Source organism: Electrophorus electricus, chromosome 2 (assembly GCF_013358815.1).
Source record: "Electrophorus electricus isolate fEleEle1 chromosome 2, fEleEle1.pri, whole genome shotgun sequence".
Lineage (NCBI taxonomy): Eukaryota > Metazoa > Chordata > Actinopteri > Gymnotiformes > Gymnotidae > Electrophorus > Electrophorus electricus.
Window position 1 is genome coordinate 21,715,875 of NC_049536.1, and position 22,544 is coordinate 21,738,418.

Below are 22,544 nucleotides of genomic sequence, written 5' to 3' on the forward strand. Positions count from 1 at the left end.
AGCATCTCATGAGTCCTAAGTAACAGATATTATCTTAATAAAAGCCAATCAGGCATACGTTACACTTGGGTACACAGAGTAATGAGGTACAACCCAAGAAAATAACAGAAATGCATCATAGAAAATGCTATATTAATGTTACCTAATAGATGGATAGAGAGAAAAAGAGAGGAGATTTAGGGAGAGAGGGGTAGAGAAAACTGAAGAGGACAAAGAGAGAAACAGACAAAGAAAGAGACAGCAAGCCCAAGGGAGATATTTCTCCAAAGCAAACTCCTCAGTCCACCAACTCTACCCCAGCTCCACTGTCAGATCCACTCCAACTCTCCTCCAAAAGTCACCTCCCCCAGAGGCTCAGAATCCTTCAGTCTTATCTTGACCAAGAACAGAGTTGCCACCACTGACCAACCCAAAGTGAGAACATACTGTTATCACCTCCATCATTGAACAACAATTACGTATCAAAGCTACAGGAACTCACCACTATTACAACAGTGATTTACAGTCCTGAATAGCCATTGAACATTTTTGGTGGGGTAGGGTCATAATCACCATTGTGACAAGACCACATTTATTTCTATGAGACGACAGATCTGCACAGCAGTGGGGGAAAAAGAGAACAAGACTTCATAGACCAGATTTTCGGCTACAGAAGTATTACATCTTTAATCATTTTATTTACATTTATATAGACAAACTGCCATATTGACTGATGAAAGGATAAGACGTTTCCCTGTGCCACTGAGCCACCTATTAGTAATTGTTCTAAATATATAATGTAGTTATACTGATTTAAACCAATATGCTTGTAAGCAAATCTACAAGGTAAATGAATGAGAAGATGACGTAAATATTCATACTGCAGACCACCAGTAGACATTCTACATTCTACACTTGGAAGATGCTCTTATCCAGAGCGACATACAAAAGTGCTTTTTCATTTCCTCATAGAATACATCCTAGCCAGTACAGTAGGTTAGAGTCCAAGATACCAATGAACTAGAACACTTCTGAAATACAGGGATCAGAGCTGATGCCTAGAAGTGCAAAATACATATATGCTCTGTCTCAGACAATAATCAATGCAATAAACAATAAGTGCTAGAATTAGTCAACACAGGCACAGTCAATATCAGTGCAATAAACAACACCCTACACTAAGTAAGGTAGACAACCTTGTGATGATAGATTTACCAATTTTACCGTTTTACAACAGAGCATGTGCCATGCACAATACAAAAGCACATCAAGTCAGTGGATGTACTAGCATATGTACAATCTTCTCTAAAAAAAAAAAACATGGAAATTCTCTGACTTTTGTATAAAGTCTGAACTACAGTGAATGACTAGAAGGCAAAACTACAACCAGCGATTTAGATATTTATCCTCTTCTGTTGTACTGAACAAATTTTAAATGATTTGCATAGCAGTATAACCTTTTTATTTTCTTACCTCTCCAGAAGTTCTCCCCCTGCGATCTGGTACCACTAGTGTATTCCCATTACTGCCCGGGACTATAGTAGAACCGATACTCATTCTGGGTCCAACTAACATGTAGCGTTTATCTCCGGATCTGTACTGGATGCTGTGACACAGTGTACCGTCATAATTTGTGTCTTGTAAATACTTGGAGGAATAGTCTGTAGATTTGGAGCACTGCATTACAATCAGCACGATGATGCTGATGACAAAAAGCACTGAAACTGAGCCCAGAGTAATGATCAAATAAAATGTGACGTTGTTCTCTTCCTCTTCTTTTACTGTGCTTTTAACATCAGAAGCTGCAAAAGCCTCTTTGGGCTCCACAACTTTGATAATCACAGTCGCTGTTGCTGAAAGTGAAACGTTTCCATTGTCTTTGACCAGTATGACCAGTTTATGCTGAGCCTCGTCAGTTTCTGTGAATGAGCGAAGGGTCCTTATCTGTCCTGTGTAGCGGTCCAAACCAAAGAGAGTGTGGTCACTTACTTCCTGCATTGAAAATAATAACCAGCCGTTGTATCCTATATCTGCGTCATAGGCTCTCACTTTAGTCACCAAATGTCCTGCGTTCACATTGCGGGGAATCTCCTCCACACCTTCATCAGAACCGTTAGCGCTGACTGGATATAAGATCACTGGAACGTTGTCGTTCTGATCCAAAATGAATACGTTCACTGTGACGTTGCTAGTCAATGGAGGAGTTCCAGAATCGGTGGCGACTACTTTGAATTTAAACGTTTTCAGAGTTTCAAAATCAAAACTTTTAAGAGCGTAAATCCAGCCATTTTCCGAATTTATATTTATTAAAGATGAATATATATTTTCACCAATATCTCTCCAAATTTGATAGCTGACTATTGCATTTTCATTTTGATCTCGATCTGAGGCAGAAACAGAAAAAAGCGATGCGCCAGGAGAATTGTTCTCCGTCACATAAAACATGTATGGGCGGAGGGAAAACTCTGGACAGTTATCATTTACATCCGATACCGTGACAGTAATCGTTTTAACAGAGGATAACGGCGGCTGTCCTTCGTCTTTAGCAACTAATGTGACATCATATTCATACTTCATTTCTCTATCAAGTAATGACGCGGTAACTAAAGAATATACATTTTTCTGTGATGATGGAATTAATTTAAAAGGTATGTCTACAGGTAGAGAACATAACACGTTTCCGTTAACTCCAGAGTCTAGATCACTAACGCTAATCAGTGCAACTGTTGTTCCCGGTCTAGAATCTTCTGGGATTGAACTTGAAAATGATGTTACCTCTATTTCAGGAGCGTTGTCATTAATATCAACAATTCTTACTATTACGCTTTTGTCTGCTGTGAGAGGAGGGCTACCTTTGTCCGACGCTTGTATATCGATTTCATAGCTATCTCTAACCTCAAAATCTAAAAGACCTTTCACTATTATTTCACCTGTAAGTGAGTTAATATAAAATAATTTTTGTAATTTGTCATTAACGCGATTGCCCAATGAATAAATAATTTCTCCATTTGAGCCTTGGTCCAAGTCTGTGGCGTTCATTTGTACTATCGTTGTACCTACAGGTGTGTTTTCATTTAGCATCACAGAGTAAACATCCTTAGTAAAGACAGGCATGTTGTCATTTATATCTAAAACATCTACAGTAATTTCCACTGAACCAGATTTAGGGGGTCTGCCGCCATCCACAGCAGTGAGTAGTAAAGAAAAGATCTTCGTAATCTCTCTGTCTAACGGACTCTTTAGAATTAAAACGGGTATTTTACCATCTTCCCCACGATCTTTCACCTCAAGGTTAAAATTCACATTTTGGCTTAGTTTGTAATGCTGGACTGAGTTACTTCCACCATCGGGGTCATGTGCTGCTTGAAGCTGATAACGCGATCCAGGTAAAGCATTTTCCGAAATCTCCAAACGCATTTCTTTCTCAGGGAAACTGGGAGCATGGTCGTTTACGTCAATTATTTCTACCTGCACGTAATGGATCTCCAGTGGATGTTCAAGGGCGATTTTTATGTTGACAAAGCACGAACTGGATCTTTCGCAAATCTCTTCTCGATCTACTTTTTTACTCAGATACAAGATTCCGTCATCCTGATTTACCTCGAACAAAGATTCTCCCGTGCTTGATACGACACGGAACCCTCGCTCCTTTAAGGTTTTGTAATCGATGCCCAAGTCCTTTGCGATATTTCCAACCACAGCACCGTCCTTCAGCTCCTCTGAAACGGAGTATAGCAGCTGCGCCAAAATCGCTTCCTCAAACAATATCAGCGCAGTAATTAAAACCAATTTCAGACGCAGCTTTCTCCACAACGTGCGAGCTCGTTGTTCCATGTCGCATATGTTAAGATTCCAGCTAAAACAGCAACCAGTCAGACCAAATCATCTAAGATTTTCCACAAGAGAAAGAAAATAAAATACAAGAGATAAAGAATTATAAGGTTCCGCTCGCACTGCTGGTGAAATGGGTTTTCTCATCTTCAACAGGAAACTGAAGGGGCGGGCGCATAAGATCACAGACCTTTTTGAAAACCTTACTATGGTTTCACACTGACATCTTGCGAAGTAAAAGCTTATTGCAATTTGAAGATGTTTGGTGCAGATATTTCCATCAAACTAGATGGGGGCGGGCAATTGATTGAATTTCATTTTCTCAAGTACTCTACAGAATTATTGCTACTTGACTGGTAGCATTATATTCGGCACTATTGAACGCACTACATTTATGCGAGAGAGAAATATAAGGAAATAAAATTACACAGCTTGTCACTGACAATATTAAGATGATTGTCAGGACCACGGAGAGCGAATGACACGATATTTGACGGTTCGGTTTAAAGGTATGTTTCGCTCATTTGAAACTCCTGCCAGAACTTAATCATGACAAAAACATACTTAACTACATTCTCTAATAATGAACGAAAATGTGACATTGGCTTATAGAACAGCAAGTAAATTTTTCAATACCAAAAAACAGCAACAATAAAAACCCCATTTAGATCGACTTACCTCTCCAGATGTTCTCCTCCTGTGATCTGATACCACTAAAGTATTTCCATTACTGCCCGGGACTATAGTAGAACCGATACTCATTCTGGGTCCAACTAACATGTACCGTTTATCTCCGGATCTGTACTGGATGCTGTGACACAGTGTCCCGTCATAATTTGTGTCTTGTAAATACTTGGAGGAATAGTCTGTAGATTTGGAGCACTGCATTACAATCAGAACGATGATGCTGATGACAAAAAGCACTGAAACTGAGCCCAGAGTAATGATCAAATAAAATGTGACGTTGTTCTCTTCCTCTTCTTTTACTGTGCTTTTAATGTCAGAAGCTGCAAAAGCCTCTTTGGGCTCCACAAATTTGATAATCACAGTCGCTGTTGCTGAAAGTGAAACGTTTCCATTGTCTTTGACCAGTATGACCAGTTTATGCTGAGCCTCGTCTGTCTCTGTGAATGAGCGAAGGGTCCTTATCTGTCCTGTGTAGCGGTCCAAACCAAAGAGAGTGTGGTCACTTACTTCCTGCATTGAAAATAATAACCAGCCATTGTATCCTATATCTGCATCATAGGCTCTCACTTTAGTCACCAAATGTCCTGCATTCACATTGCGGGGAATCTCCTCCACACCTTCAGCAGAACCATTAGAGCTGAGTGGATGTAGGATCAATGGAACATTGTCATTCTGATCTAGAATGTACACGTTCACTGTGACGTTGCTACTCAGTGGAGGAGTTCCAGAGTCCACAGCAAGCACGTGGAACTGGAATCTTTTAGTTGTTTCAAAGTCCAAACTTCTCAGTGCATATACATTTCCATCTTCAGAATTTATATTCAAATAAGGGATAATAGTTGTCTCAGTGCCTTCTACTCTTAGAATGTGATAAGATATATGTGCATTTTCATTCTGGTCTACATCATGTGCACTAAGACAGAATATAGATGCACCTGGTGTATTGTTTTCAGTTATATAAAATGTAAATGGACTTTGGGTAAATACTGGACTGTTATCGTTGACATCTATAACGTCAACTTGTATAGTCTTCTGCGAGGCCAAAGATGGCTCCCCTCTATCGGAACACGTTAGTGTTATTATGTACAAAGAGACAGTCTCTCTATCTAAGTGATCGTTAGTGACCAGTGAGTACATGTTTTTCTGGAATGAGGGTTTCAATTCAAATGGAATGTCACCTACATGTTTACAGATCACAATACCATTTTCACCTGAATCTTTGTCAGATACACTAACAAGAGCTATAGTTGTACCTGTGTTCGAGTCCTCCCGTATCTCAGCTAAGAGTGAGGTCACTTCAATCTCTGGCGCGTTATCATTCACATCCTTTACCTTAACGACTACACTGCAATGACTTATTAAAGCTACTTGGCCTTTATCAGATGCTTGAATATCTATTTCGTATGCACTCTGTTCCTCAAAGTCTAATAATCCTTTTATAGTTATCTGCCCTGTGATAGCATCTATTTCGAACATGTCAAATGCTTTATTCGTGAGACTTTTGTCAAATGCATAAAAAACTTGCCCGTTTGCTCCTTCATCTAAATCTGTTGCATGCAATTTTATCACTGACGAACCAAGACTGGTATTTTCCTCTAATGCTACAGTGTACGCCTGGCGATCAAAAACTGGGGCATTATCATTAACGTCAATGACAGTGATCGTAATATTTACTGACCCGGACCTCTCAGGCTTTCCTCCATCGTATGCCGTCAGGGTTAAATGCAGCTGCGATTTCTGTTCCCTATCTAGGGTTTTTTTCAAAATCACGAAAGGAATTTTCTCTTCCCCACGAGTTTTAACGTCTAAGTCAAAATGACTATTTTGACTGAGAATGTACTTATGCACGGAATTCACACCGGTGTCTAAATCGCGCGCAGGGTCCAGGGGTAGGCGCGTACTCTGAGGCACTGCATTTTCAGATATTTCTAAATGCTTTTCCCGTACAGGGAAAGTAGGAGAGTGATCATTGATATCTGTAATTTCAACGTCAATATAATGAATTTCCAACGGATTTTCAGCCACGGTTTTAAGACTCACGGTACATACGCTGCTTTTCTCGCATAGCGCCTCCCTGTCGATGTTCCCACTCACATACAGTGCTCCATTGTCCTGGTTAATCTGTAAGAAACGATCGTTTGATCCGGAGACAATCCGAAACCTTCGGTCCTTAAATTTTTCCACATCAAAGCCCAAATCTTTCGCAACGTTCCCCACAACAGATCCTTCTTTAGATTCCTCGGAGATCGAATAGCGAATCTGAGGGATAACTTCACCACAAAAGCACAACAGAAAAAAACAGCGCAGAAACGCTTCCAACATAGCGTTTGGCCGAGCTATCATGACGAAAATGCGAATATCCTCTGCACCATCGCAAAATGATTTCTTATTTTCTGCTAGTATATTCCCACAACAAAATTACATAGATTTTAAACATTCTAAAAACATATTTATTTTAGAGCGCTACTGAAAATCGAGCCTAGGGTTACGCTGCTCGCCGGCGTACATGCGCAACGAAGGATTGGAATTGGTTACAACATTGTGGGTGTGTATAAAATCCTTGTCACGTAATGCAGCGACACCAAGTGTATATTTTCCTCACCAAACCTCACAAAAATGTTCCAGTGCATTTTACCGATTACAGACAAACACATAAAGACTGAAAAGTTTGTGAAGCAACTTTTTGAAGATGCAAAACGTTGTGAAGATGAAAAATGTTGTTAAAAAAAAAACATACCTGAAGACTTGAGTTTCTTCTGTAGGTTCCGCTCAATGTATTCCCATTACTGCCCGGGACTATAGTAGAACCGACACTCATTCTGGGTCCAACTAACATGTAGCGTTTATCTCCGGATCTGTACTGGATGCTGTGACACAGTGTCCCGTCATAATTTGTGTCTTGTAAATACTTGGAGGAATAGTCTGTAGATTTGGAGCACTGCATTACAATCAGCACGATGATGCTGATGACAAAAAGCACTGAAACTGAGCCCAGAGTAATGATCAAATAAAATGTGACGTTGTTCTCTTCCTCTTCTTTTACTGTGCTTTTAATGTCAGAAGCTGCAAAAGCCTCTTTGGGCTCCACAAATTTGATAATCACAGTCGCTGTTGCTGAAAGTGAAACGTTTCCATTGTCTTTGACCAGTATGACCAGTTTATGCTGAGCCTCGTCTGTCTCTGTGAATGAGCGAAGGGTCCTTATCTGTCCTGTGTAGCGGTCCAAACCAAAGAGAGTGTGGTCACTTACTTCCTGCATTGAAAATAATAACCAGCCGTTGTATCCTATATCTGCGTCATAGGCTCTCACTTTAGTCACCAAATGTCCTGCGTTCACATTGCGGGGAATCTCCTCCACACCTTCATCAGAACCGTTAGCGCTGACTGGATATAAGATCACTGGAACGTTGTCGTTCTGATCCAAAATGAATACGTTCACTGTGACGTTGCTAGTCAATGGAGGAGTTCCAGAATCGGTGGCGACTACTTTGAATTTAAACGTTTTCAGAGTTTCAAAATCAAAACTTTTAAGAGCGTAAATCCAGCCATTTTCCGAATTTATATTTATTAAAGATGAATATATATTTTCACCAATATCTCTCCAAATTTGATAGCTGACTATTGCATTTTCATTTTGATCTCGATCTGAGGCAGAAACAGAAAAAAGCGATGCGCCAGGAGAATTGTTCTCCGTCACATAAAACATGTATGGGCGGAGGGAAAACTCTGGACAGTTATCATTTACATCCGATACCGTGACAGTAATCGTTTTAACAGAGGATAACGGCGGCTGTCCTTCGTCTTTAGCAACTAATGTGACATCATATTCATACCTCATTTCTCTATCAAGTAATGACGCGGTAACTAAAGAGTATACATTTTTCTGTGATGATGGAATTAATTTAAAAGGTATGTCTACAGGTAGAGAACATAACACGTTTCCGTTAACTCCAGAGTCTAGATCACTAACGCTAATCAGTGCAACTGTTGTTCCCGGTCTAGAATCTTCTGGGATTGAACTTGAAAATGATGTTACCTCTATTTCAGGAGCGTTGTCATTAATATCAACAATTCTTACTATTACGCTTTTGTCTGCTGTGAGAGGAGGGCTACCTTTGTCCGACGCTTGTATATCGATTTCATAGCTATCTCTAACCTCAAAATCTAAAAGACCTTTCACTATTATTTCACCTGTAAGTGAGTTAATATAAAATAATTTTTGTAATTTGTCATTAACGCGATTGCCCAATGAATAAATAATTTCTCCATTTGAGCCTTGGTCCAAGTCTGTGGCGTTCATTTGTATTATCTTTGTACCTACAGGTGCGTTTTCATTTAGCATCACAGAGTAAACATCCTTAGTAAAGACAGGCATGTTGTCATTTATATCTAAAACATCTACAGTAATTTCCACTGAACCAGATTTAGGGGGTCTGCCGCCATCCACAGCAGTGAGTAGTAAAGAAAAGATCTTCGTAATCTCTCTGTCTAACGGACTCTTTAGAATTAAAACGGGTATTTTACCATCTTCCCCACGATCTTTCACCTCAAGGTTAAAATTCACATTTTGGCTTAGTTTGTAATGCTGGACTGAGTTACTTCCACCATCGGGGTCATGTGCTGCTTGAAGCTGATAACGCGATCCAGGTAAAGCATTTTCCCAAACCTCCAAACGCATTTCTTTCTCAGGGAAACTGGGAGCATGGTCGTTTACGTCAATTATTTCTACCTGCACGTAATGGATCTCCAGTGGATGTTCAAGGGCGATTTTTATGTTGACAAAGCACGAACTGGATCTTTCGCAAATCTCTTCTCGATCTACTTTTTTACTCAGATACAAGATTCCGTCATCCTGATTTACCTCGAACAAAGATTCTCCCGTGCTTGATACGACACGGAACCCTCGCTCCTTTAAGGTTTTGTAATCGATGCCCAAGTCCTTTGCGATATTTCCAACCACAGCACCGTCCTTCAGCTCCTCTGAAACGGAGTATAGCAGCTGCGCCAAAATCGCTTCCTCAAACAATGTCAGCGCAGTAATTAAAACCAATTTCAAACGCAACGTGCGAGCTCGTTGTTCCATGTCGCATGTGTTACGATTCCAGCTAAAACAGCAACCAGCCAGACCAAATCATCTAAGATTTTCCACAAAAGAAACAAAATAAGATACAAGAGATAAAGAATTATAACGTGCCTCTCGCGCCGCTGGTGAAATGGGTTTTCTCATCTTCACCAGGAAACTGAAGGGGCGGACGCATAAGATCACAGACCTTTTTGAAAACCTTACTATGGTTTCACACTGACATCTTGCGAAGTAAAAGCTTATTGCAATTTGAAGATGTTTGGTGCAGATATTGCCATCAAACTAGATGGGGGCGGACAATTGATTGAATTTCATTTTCTCAAGTACTGTGCAAAATTATTGCTACTTGACTGGTAGCATTATATTCAGCACTTTTGAACGCATTACATTTATGCGAGAGAGAAATATAAAGAAATAAAATTACACAGCTTGTCACTGACAATATTAAGATGATTGTCAGGACCACGGAGAGCGAATGACACGATATTTGACGGTTCGGTTTAAAGGTATGTTTCGTTCATTTAAAACTCCTGTCAGAACTTAATCAAGAGAAAAAAGATACTTAACTACATTCTCGAATAATGAACGAAAATGTGACATTGCCTTATAGAACAGCAAGTAAATTTTTCAATACCAAAAACAGCAACAATAAAAACCCCATGTGGATCGACTTACCTCTCCAGATGTTCTCCTCCTGTGATCTGATACCACTAAAGTATTTCCATTACTGCCCGGGACTATAGTAGAACCGATACTCATTCTGGGTCCAACTAACATGTAACGTTTATCTCCGGATCTGTACTGAATACTGTGACACAGTGTCCCATCATAATTTGTGTCTTGTAAATACTTGGAGGAATAGTCTGTAGATTTGGAGCACTGCATTACAATCAGCACGATGATGCTGATGACAAAAAGCACTGAAACTGAGCCCAGAGTAATGATCAAATAAAATGTGACGTTGTTCTCTTCCTCTTCTTTTACTGTGCTTTTAACGTCAGAAGCTGCAAAAGCCTCTTTGGGCTCTACAACTTTGATAATCACAGTCGCTGTTGCTGAAAGTGAAACGTTTCCATTGTCTTTGACCAGTATGACCAGTTTATGCTGAGCCTCATCTGTTTCTGTGAATGAGCGAAGGGTCCTTATCTGTCCTGTGTAGCGGTCCAAACCAAAGAGAGTGTGGTCACTTACTTCCTGCATTGAAAATAATAACCAGCCGTTGTATCCTATATCTGCGTCATAGGCTCTCACTTTAGTCACCAAATGTCCTGCGTTCACATTGCGGGGAATCTCCTCCACACCTTCAACAGAACCATTAGCGCTGACTGGATATAAGATCACTGGAACGTTGTCGTTCTGGTCCAGAATGAACACATTCACTGTGACGTTGCTGCTCAGTGATGGATTTCCAGAGTCTGCCGCTGCAACCTTGAACTGGAATGCTTTGACTGTTTCAAAATCAAAACTTTTTAGGCCATATATCTCTCCGTTTTCAGAATTAATATTTACAAAAGATGCCATATCATTTTGCAAGTGATCATCTCTGATTATTTTATATAATATAGCAGCATTTTCATCCGAGTCTTTGTCAATGGCACTCACTGAGAAAATGGATGCTCCAGGAGACATATTTTCCAACAAGTATAGGTCAAAGGAGATTTGAGAAAACTCTGGTTTATTATCATTTACATCTGATACCAGCACGCTCAACGTCTTAAAGTTAGATAATGGAGGCTGTCCTAAGTCTTTGGCTGTTATAGTGATATCATAATGCGAGATCATCTCACGATCTAATTTCTGTTTTGTTACTAACGAGTACATGTTTTCTTGAAAAGATGACTTAAGTTCAAAAGGAACGCCATCTGTCAGACTACACGCGACTTTCCCGTTGACTCCGGAGTCTTTGTCTGAAACGCTGATAAGAGAAATAACTGTGCCAGGATTGGAGTCTTCGGAAACAACGTTTGATAATGACGTCACTTCAACCTCTGGTTTATTATCATTTATGTCTAAAACCTTTACTATAACTCTGCTCTCCACTGTTAATGGAGGCTGTCCTTTATCTGATGCCTGTATGTCTAATTTGAAGACCTCTGTGTCTTCATAGTCTATTTCACCTTTAACTCGTATTTCCCCAGTAATCCTATCTAACTGAAAAATATCATAAACTTTACGCTTTAAAGTTTTAGCAAATGCATATTCAATATCACTGTTGGAGCCCTGATCACGATCAGTTGCATTTACTGTTATCACAATTGTACCAAGCGGAGCATTTTCTTGTAAAGTTGTTGAATACGTGTTTTGAGTAAATACCGGTCGATTGTCATTTATGTCAAGCACTTTCACTGTAATGTTCAGACTACCTGTTTTGGCAGGATTCCCACCGTCTACCGCTGTAAGATGTAGGCGATAATCCTCTGTTTGCTCGCGATCAAGCGCTTTCTTTAGAACTAAGAAAGGTATTTTATCATCATCACTGTTCTTGGTGTCAGTTTCAAAATTTTCATTCGGGCTTAATTTATAGTACCGAATAGAATTTGAAGTCGTATCCTGGTCACGTGCTGCGTGCAGCTGAAAGCTGGTTCCTATAGGCGTATGCTCAGCTATTTCAAAATGTTGGTGTGTTTCAAAAAAAGTAGGGACGTTGTCGTTGATATCTGTTATTTCAACCACAATATAATGAATTTCCAGAGGGTTTTCAACGGCAATTTTTAGATTTATCAAGCAAGCGCTAGTTTCATCACATAGCTCCTCCCTGTCGATTTTCTTTTGAACATACAACACGCCATTGTTCTGGTTAGCCTGGAAAAAAGCGTCCTTTGATCCTGAAACTACGCGGAATCGTCTGTCCACCAAAGTACTGACATCAAGACCCAGATCTTTAGCAATATTTCCGACAACGGATCCCTCTTTCATCTCCTCTGGAACGGAGTACCTTAACTGAGCCGAAACACACTCTCCGAAGCACAGTAACAAAGAGAAATTGAGGAAGATCCTCTGGTTTCCAGGTCTGCGTCTGTGTACTCCCTCCGCCATGCCGAATGTGTCACTTACTACAGTTATTTTCTACAGCAGTGTTTCATTTGTGTTCAGTTGCCAAATGTAAAAGGTATTTGTAGATTATTCATGCCTCCGTGCCATTGAAAAAGCTGTCGATTTACAAAAAATGAAGCGTTATCTCTCATGCTCGTCGGACGGTTCTCTTATTATGATGACTTATCATGCGCAATATGTACCAGTGGGACGGGCAAGACGTCGACTCTCAAGTCCTTTGTAACACTGACATCGTCTGGTATCCAAAAATATCGGAAAATTAGCATCCACAAATTTTCTAAATAACAAATACGTTGCATTAATTCTGAAAATTATAGCACCAAATGAATCTTCGTGCTAAACACAAAATTCTAAAATCACAACCCTTTGGTGCATCACTTCAACCTAATTAACTATTGTACGGTAAATCTCTAAGCAAGACAAATCGAGATTACATACCATACTATATCTTATACAACAGAGAAGGTGCTGTCCGATTATTTTGTGAATTTGTACATAAATGCATCCATACTGCTCAAACTGAAACATTTCCATACATATACATACTGTCAAATAAACGTACACACATACTGTCAAATGAACACACATACGCCTGTCAAATAAATCAATGTATATTCTCCCCTTGAATTGTTCATGCCCTTATCTTTAGGCGCATGCCTATAAAGCCATGTGTTTAAGCAGTCGCTGAATAATAAAAAGGCAGGGCATGCATCAAAGGTTTATTGATTTTTATATTTTTGTGCATGTTTGCTCAAACATTTCTTATAATATAAATGATATATTACAGAAATTATAAATGCGAATTAAAAAAAAATCCACGTAACACCCGCCCTTTGATCAAAACCAGGTCACAGGTGAAGCGAGCCAGTAATGACCACCAAGCATTATTACATGGCGCTGTGTAGTAACTGATTCTGATTCGCGTTCTGAGATCTATTTCCGCATAACAGACTTTTGTGCTGCTATAGGCATTGCCATCACAACTAGTTGTCATAGAAGGTTCTCTTACATTTACATTTATGGCATTTAGCAGACGCTCTTATCCAGAGCGACTTACAAAAGTGCTTTGTCATGTACTCATAGAATATATCCTAGTACAGTACAGTAGGTTAGACTCAAACATACCAATGAACTAGAATACTGTGGAATACAGGGATGAATGCTGATACCTAGAAGTGCAAAAAAAAGTCTATCTTAAACAATGATAAGTGCTATAAACAATAAGTGCTAGAGTTTGTTAAAGAACATAAACAATATCCTACAATAAATATTAAATTAGTCAGTCAATATGGGAGCAGTGTCAGTTGTCCTTTAAATATTCTGCAAATAGATGGGTCTTCAGTCTGCGTTTGAAGACTGCAAGGGACTCTGCTGTCCGGACAGCAAGTGGGAGTTCATTCCTCTTAGTGGAGTTCGTCCTCTTAGGGGACGCTTGTAACCGACAAATCTATTCAGAACTTAGTATCTAGTTAATGATTCTTCAGGAATGTAGCTGTGTAATAAAATAAGTAATGTACAGGCAGTCAATAATTTTTGTAACTTCAGAGGTGATCACCGTGTCGGTCTCGATTTTGCGTCTGGCTGTATATTAATTCAATCATTCAGGACAGAAGTTTTTCGATCAGTCAATTAATTCAATAACGGAGTACAATAATGTTGCCAAACATGTGTGGATATCACCTTAGAAATTAGTGTAAAGTACTGTTATGGTCACTTAGTGTAATAGTAAGTATTTCAGTACCATGGACAGTAGCGCTAGTAAAGTAGGGCTTCCTGAGTGAAAACTGTATCGTACGCATTTTGGAGGCGTGTCCTCTAATGGACAAAACTCATAAAAAACGAACCATAACAAATGGTTTAAACTAATAAATAACTATATTTGTCTATCATTACTGTATATTTGGTTGAACATGCTACGTTAATGTAAGCGACACTTCATGATCTTTTTTTTCATGAATGCACTCTCAATGACACGACCATAGACTTTGTATTGTTATTAAATGGACATGAGAAAGAAAACGTTATTAATAACAAAATGGACTGAGGTCACCGGTGCTGGTGCTGCTATATGAATAGCTTACGACTTGTAAATGCTAAACGTATTCAACGAATTGTCCACTCAGTAAATTGAATTTATTACAAGTCATTTTAAAGTGCATTTCTTACCTCTCCAGAAGTTCTCTTCCTGTGATCTGATACCACTAGTGTATTCCCATTACTGCCAGGGACTATAGTAGTACCGATACTCATTCTGGGTCCAACTAACATGTAGCGTTTATCTCCGGATCTGTACTGGATGCTGTGACACAGTGTCCCGTCATAATTTGTGTCTTGTAAATACTTGGAGGAATAGTCTGTAGATTTGGAGCACTGCATTACAATCAGAACGATGATGCTGATGACAAAAAGCACTGAAACTGAGCCCAGAGTAATGATCAAATAAAATGTGACGTTGTTCTCTTCCTCTTCTTTTACTGTGCTTTTAATGTCAGAAGCTGCAAAAGCCTCTTTGGGCTCCACAACTTTGATAATCACAGTCGCTGTTGCTGAAAGTGAAATGTTTCCATTATCTTTGACCAGTATGACCAGTTTATGCTGAGCCTCATCTGTTTCTGTGAATGAGCGAAGGGTCCTTATCTGTCCTGTGTAGCGGTCCAAACCAAAGAGAGTGTGGTCACTTACTTCCTGCATTGAAAATAATAACCAGCCGTTGTATCCTATATCTGCGTCATAGGCTCTCACTTTAGTCACCAAATGTCCTGCGTTCACATTGCGGGGAATCTCCTCCACACCTTCAGCAGAACCGTTAGCGCTGAGTGGATGTAGGATCACTGGAAAGTTGTCGTTCTGATCTAGAATGTACACGTTCACTGTGACGTTGCTACTAAGTGGTGGAGTTCCAGAGTCTGTAGCAAGAGCCTGAAACTGAAATGTTTTTATTCTCTCAAAATCGAAACTTTTAAGCGCATAAATAACGCCGGTTTCGGGATTAATATTTAGGAATGATGTCATACTATTCTGTGTTCCTTCCTCTCTAACAATGTGGTAGGAGATTGCAGCATTTTCATTTAAGTCTTTGTCAGACGCAGAAACAAAAACAATCGATGCTCCGGGAGAGTTGTTTTCAAAAATGTACAAGTCAAGGGGGTTTATTAAAAATTCCGGTCTATTGTCGTTCACATCTGATACCTGTACACTCAGCGTTTTGAAAGTGGATAGAGAAGGCTCTCCCCGGTCTGATGCAGTAATAGTAATATCAAATTGTGAAACTCTCTCTCTATCTAAATGACTTTTAGTCACTAAAGAATACATATTATCCTGAACAGACGGTTTCAACTCAAATGGTGTGTTGTCGTTAAGACGACAAATAATTTTTCCATTTTCTCCTGAATCCTTATCCGTAGCACTAATCAAAGAAATGACAGTCCCTGGATGTGAATCTTCGGAAATCATATTAGATAGTGATGTTATCTCTATTTCGGGAGCATTATCGTTAACATCCAGTATTTTTACAATAAGCCCACTTTCTGCATTTAATGGAGGCTGGCCTTTATCCGTTGCTTGTATATCTAATTTGTAGACGTCCGTGTCCTCAAAATCAAGAAGGCCTTTCAATCGAATTTCCCCACTTGTACTATCTAGACTAAATATATCACGAATTTTCGCGTTTACTGCGCTCCCAAATGAGTAAGCTATATCGCCATTAGGTCCCTCGTCAATATCTGTTGACGAGACCTTAGAAATAAGGGCGCCGGGTTTTATGTTTTCTGGTAGTGTCACCGAATAGGTATCCTGACTGAAAACGGGAGGATTATCATTTATGTCTAGGACTATTATAGAAACATTAAGTATCGCTGATTTTGGTGGCGTTCCACCGTCAATTGCAGTGAGTATTAACCCGTGTTCTCCTGATCTTTCTCTGTCCAAATATTTCTGTAAAACCAAATATGGGATTTTTTCTTCTCCCCTTTCCCTGACCTGTAATTCAAAATGCTCGTTTTGACTTATCTTATACAAACGAACAGAATGTATTCCTATGTCAGGATCACGCGCAGCCTGCAGTTGGAAACGAGCTCCTATAAGTCGATTTTCGGCTATTTCAAGCCGTTTCTCTTTTTCGGGAAAAATCGGTGAATTATCATTTATATCTGTGATCTCTACACCAACGTAGTGAATCTCTAACGGATCTTCTACTGCTATTTTAAGGTTTATAATGCAAGCCATATTTCCATCACATATTTCCTCTCTGTCGATTTTCTTACGCACATACAATACACCACTGTCCTGATTTACCTGGAAAAGAGTGTCCTTAGATCCAGAAACGATACGAAATCGTCTATCCACAAGAGTACCGACATCAAGACCCAAGTCTTTAGCAAGGTTGCCCACAATGTATCCCTCTTTCCGCTCCTCGGGAATAGAGTACCTAATTTGAGCTGAAATCTCATCGAAGCAACGCAGCAACGAGAAACACAGAACTATCCACCCGTACTCCCATTTTCGCCTTTGTCCTCCGATAATCATCGTGAGTGATTCACTTAAATCCGATTCACTTGAAATATATATCGATCGCGATTAATTATTGAATATATTCATCCATGTTTGTTTAAGAATGCTAAGATTGTGTCTATACTACTGGCGATGTAAATAATACCATGGTTTCTTCCGTGCTATATGATTGTTCGCTATTCTACGCAGAAAAAAAAAAAACAAAAAAAAAACAGGCATGCGCAATATGCACCACGTCGGTTATCAAGCATATACTTTATCTCTATGTAACAGTGACATCACCTGGAGCGAAATTGAACATTAATTAAAATGGAAACAAAATTGCAAAGACTTATTATTAATTCCAAAGGCATTGCTGAAATAATATCCAATTCAAAGATAGATAGATAGATAGATAGATAGATAGATAGATAGATAGATAGATAGATAGATAGATAGATAGATAGATAGATAGATAGATAGATAGATGTTCGTTCTTACCTCTTCTGAAGCTCTCCACCTGGGATCTTGCACCATTAAAGTATTTCCATTACTGCCTGGGACTATAGCAGAACCGATACTCATTCTGGGTCCAACTAACATGTACCGTTTATCTCCGGATCTGTACTGGATGCTGTGACACAGTGTCCCGTCATAATTTGTGTCTTGTAAATACTTGGAGGAATAGTCTGTAGATTTGGAGCACTGCATTACAATCAGCACGATGATGCTGATGACAAAAAGCACTGAAACTGAGCCCAGAGTAATGATCAAATAAAATGTGACGTTGTTCTCTTCCTCTTCTTTTACTGTGCTTTTAATGTCAGAAGCTGCAAAAGCCTCTTTGGGCTCCACAACTTTGATAATCACAGTCGCTGTTGCGGAAAGTGAAACGTTTCCATTGTCTTTGACCAGTATGACCAGTTTATGCTGAGCCTCGTCTGTTTCTGTGAATGAGCGAAGGGTCCTTATCTGTCCTGTGTAGCGGTCCAAACCAAAGAGAGTGTGGTCACTTACTTCCTGCATTGAAAATAATAACCAGCCGTTGTATCCTATATCTGCGTCATAGGCTCTCACTTTAGTCACCAAATGTCCTGCGTTCACATTGCGGGGAATCTCCTCCACACCTTCAGCAGAACCATTAGCGCTGACTGGATATAAGATCACTGGAACGTTGTCATTCTGATCTAAAATGTACAAGTTCACTGTGACGTTGCCACTTAGTGGAGGAGTCCCAGAATCTGAAGCCATAATTTGGAACTGGAAAGCCTTTATCATTTCAAAGTCAAAGCTCTTCAGCGCATAAATAGCACCTGTTTCAGAATTGATGTTAAGAAAAGATGCCATATCATTGTAGGCCCCATCTCTTCTAACAATGCTGTATGAAATTATAGAATTTTCATTTATATCTTTATCCAAAGCATGAACAGATAGAATAGAAGCACCTGGAGCATTGTTCTCAAATAAATATTGCCAAGTTTGGCTTTGCGGAAACTCAGGACTATTATCATTTACATCCGACACCTCTACAGTCAAAACTTTTACTGCCATTAGAGAAGGATCACCAAAGTCTTGTGCTGTCACTATGACATCATAAAGAGGCATCTTCTCTCTGTCTAAATGCTCTTTGGTAACTAAAGAGTACATATTGGCCTTAATGGATGGTTTTAGTTCAAAAGGTGTATTCTGAGACAAAGTGCATAACACTTTCCCATTTACGCCAGAGTCTTTATCTAAAACATTGATTAGGGAAATAACAGTTCCAGGTTTGGAATCTTCAGGAACTACATTAGAAAGTGATGTAACCTCGATTTCCGGGGTGTTATCGTTTACATCTAAAATGTTCACAATAACTCTGCAATCAACCGTCATTGGAGGTGTGCCCTTATCAGAAGCCAACACATCTAATCTGTATATGTCAGTGTTTTCAAAGTCGATTTCACCCTTGACCCGAATTTCACCTGAAACATTATCCAAATCAAATATATCATAGATTTTACGATTTAAGTTACTGCCAAGAGAATACATGACCTCTCCGTTAGAACCTTCGTCCAAATCAGTTGCATTTACTTTGGTTACAATGGTACCAACGGGAACGTTTTCCTGTAAATTTACTGTGTAGACGTCTTGACTGAACACTGGGCGATTGTCGTTGTTATCGAGAACACTAACCGTGATATTTAAAGTCCCAGACCTTGGTGGATTCCCACCATCTATTGCTGTTAATAGTAACTCATGGTCAGTTTTATGTTCACGATCAAGTGCTTTCTGTAACACCAGAAAAGACACCTTTTCGCCGCCTCTGTCTCTGATTTCCAGATCAAAATGTTCGTTTTGGCTTAATTTATAGGATCGCACCGAATTCACGCCAATATCTGGATCGCGTGCATTCTGTAATTGAAAGCGCGCTCCGGGAAACGTGCTCTCTGCGATTTCTAATCTTTGTTGCTTATCTTGAAATATAGGTGCATGGTCATTTATATCAGAAATGTCTATTCCTACATAATGAATCTCTAGAGGATGTTCCACTACGATTTTAAGATCCAAAACACAGGGACTGTTGCCGTCACATATTTCTTCTCTGTCGATTTTTGTATGAGTATACAAAATGCCATTGTTTTGGTTTACCTCAAAAAGAGCGTCCTTAGATGCAGAAACGATGCGGAGGCGCCTGTTTACCAAATTACTGACATCGAGACCCAAATCCTTAGCAAGATTTCCAACTCTGTATCCCTCTTTCACCTCTTCTGGAATAGAGTATCTTATCTGAGTCGAAATCTGCTCCGCGAAACACAGCAGCAGAAACAAACGTAGAGCAAAGCACCAGTATTCCCATTTATGTCTTTGTCCGGATTCTCCCATTGCCAGTGATTGCCCTAAATCGAATGCACGCGCAGCTCTAAAACCTCAGTTTTCAAAGAGCGCAATAATGTGATATCATAAGAATTAACTAATAACTAATAAAAAATATTCAATTTAGTAACGTCAGCAGATACGGATTCTGTATAATTACAGTTCCACATCTTGCATGTCCTCTTTGTTCGTCAGGAAAAAGCAGTACTACCCACGTCACGATTATGAACAGGATTTAGAACAAGATTACAATTTTAGAACAACACTGACGCCGACTGGTCAAGAGACACCGCCGGTGAAAACAGCAATCAAAGATATATTACTATTTAATCTTATTATATAAGATGATTCAATAAGACTTATCGCAAACGTATAATAAGTTATTACTTTTCTGTCTGATTCTATTTTGTCAGGTTGAATAAAAACATCAAATTGGGTGTGTTACTATGGCCTGAGATTTATATTTCAGAGCTAAAAGAATGGATAGCTCCTACAGGGTCATAGATACCATTTTTCAAGATTAAGCCTAAGTCTAGACTAAAATAAATTCCAGTGTTTTTTTCACCTTTGGCACTGCAATTTATTCATATCCAGAAAACCAATCCAGAGTGTTTGTGATGGCAGTTAATGTGATGGCATGTGCATCTATTCATGGCTTATGAGAGTGATGTTGATTTAAAGCGATATTGTTCATATCTGCAATTTTGAGTACTTTAGCAGCAAGCCTCTTTAATGACCCTGTAAATATATATACAGGTATTACATAGAGATTCTCCCATTTATCATTTCAGTAAGTCTATAAACAAAGAAAGGTTGTTTTTTTTATGTGTGCATAGTTAGGCTATTGATTTTTTTTTACTATTGGATGTATCTTAGTTATGAAGCTGAATGCAAAACATGTCTATTTGTATATTGCATTTCATACATAGAAATAAAAAGTGTTTTGCATAAATATAAAAATAGCATGAATATCTTAAAAGAAGATTACATAAATTAAGTAGACAATGCAGTGCTGGATTAAGTCCTTTCATGGCCCTAGTCCATTACAAAATCAAGGTTTCCTTAATGTGATGATTTTATATGTGCAATACAAAAACTATAACAGTGTAATGAATAGGCCATTGTGAAGTGATAAAATAGCACACAACAGGGAAACAAACAAACAAAAGAATAGGCTACCATTATCACTAAAAATTAGTTGTTTAACCACTTCTGAAATAGATAGTTAATTGAGAAGTTTGACAAGTTATCTCAGTAGTTAAATCTGGTTTGTCTTGCTGTAGTTTTCATTTGGGGGCACCACACTCAAATTTCTTAGGCAACACTATAATTTAATACATTTTGCTATCTTATATTATCTATTAGTAAACAAGCTTGATAATTTAGTGCATTCTCTGCCACAATATGTGTGTGAATAAGGGTGAAGTAAATAATATGGGTTAAGTAAATGCCAAAAATGATTCAATCTTGTTTTTTAACCAATCAATGCAATTTCCCCAGTACTTGTGACAGGCAGTTGTAATATCTTTCAATATTTGGCCTAATGGCAGCAGGTATAATTTGAATAGGATAAATGCAACACATGAGGAACCCCATATGTCAAGGTGATCTGCTGCAATCTTCCACATATTACCTAAACTAACTGAGGTCTATTCTGGAATATCTTACCCAATTTTCAAGTCTATCTCAAACTATTTTATGGTCAACAGCACCAAGGGCAACGCTAAGGTCAAGTAGCACCAGGGCTGATATGTGCATGGATCTGTATTTAGGGGAATGGCATTTAGAACATTTACAAGCATAGTCTGTATGTTGTGATGTAGCTTGTAACAAGACCTATAGACGCTGAAACAGCCATTTGCATTTAGGAAGATGCTGAATGGGTCAAAAGCTACTTTTTCAATAATCTTGAGTAGAAAATGGAGGTTTCTTATTAGTTCTTAGTATCAAAGCATCTGCATAATTCATGTATAAGAGGACCTTAACTGCAGTTTTCAATTATTAAAAAAAAAGCCTGAAAGAGTGAACCATTTAATTTTGCATCATGTCCATTGCTAGCCAGTTGAAAACTTATTTTAAAAAGCTAATAGGAAGGGAGTCAAAGCAGCAAATAGTTTTAAAGTATTTCCTCAGCAGCACAAATTCAACAGAAGTAAAACGATCACCACAGCCCTGGAGACTGGGAACCTAAGAATGATCTGGTATATGACCACAGCCCTGTAGTGTAGGTCCATAAGTTGCTGATCAGAAGTCTTCTTGTATACTAAAAGTGCTTTGTGACTTTGTCTGGACCAACAGGCCTCTCAAACACTGCAAAATTTACACTCTCTATTCCATAGCCCACCTTGTCTTGTGGTCTCATGCCAATGATATCCTACCCCTTTACCACTTCGCAAATCAAACAAAATGTTTATGTGAGGCCTTGTCTTGTGCTCAAGGTGTGAAACGTGTAAAATTGTTCATCAATAAATTGTTGATTGTGTAATGATACTCTAAATTAAAAGTATACATAAAAGCACTCTAAATTAGCAGCATGCCTTGAATAATTTCATATTTGTTACTGAGTAGT

General features: G+C 38.9%; 2 protein-coding genes across 12 annotated transcripts in view; both read right to left on the reverse strand.

Annotated features, from left to right (window-relative positions):
* Nucleotides 1–22,544, reverse strand: part of LOC113577152 (protocadherin alpha-C2-like) — a 173,606-nt gene that overhangs the window by 123,593 nt on the left and 27,469 nt on the right. For 2 of the 11 annotated variants that reach the window (XM_035521327.1, XM_035521303.1), the window contains exon 1: nucleotides 17,624–20,123. The exons of 3 other annotated variants lie outside the window; for them this stretch is intronic. In XM_035521327.1, coding sequence (XP_035377220.1) covers nucleotides 17,624–19,984 — 2,361 coding nt within the window. In that variant the 5' untranslated portion in view covers nucleotides 19,985–20,123. Of the gene's footprint in view, nucleotides 1–1,452; nucleotides 3,934–4,488; nucleotides 6,937–7,234; nucleotides 9,695–14,800; nucleotides 17,314–17,623; nucleotides 20,124–22,544 lie in introns of those variants that run through there. 6 more of the 11 variants (XM_035521329.1, XM_035521288.1, XM_035521318.1 and 3 more) reach the window with 5 other exon arrangements.
* LOC113575572 (protocadherin alpha-3-like) lies at nucleotides 10,208–12,777 on the reverse strand. The gene has a single exon (XM_027007145.2). The coding sequence runs from the start codon at nucleotides 12,614–12,616 to the stop codon at nucleotides 10,208–10,210; it is 2,409 nt and encodes an 802-aa protein (XP_026862946.2). The 5' UTR covers nucleotides 12,617–12,777.

Coding starts and splice junctions, on each gene's coding strand:
- LOC113575572 (XM_027007145.2), bottom strand. CDS start 12,616: ATGGCGGAGGGAGTACACAGACGCAGACCTGGAAACCAGAGGATCTTC.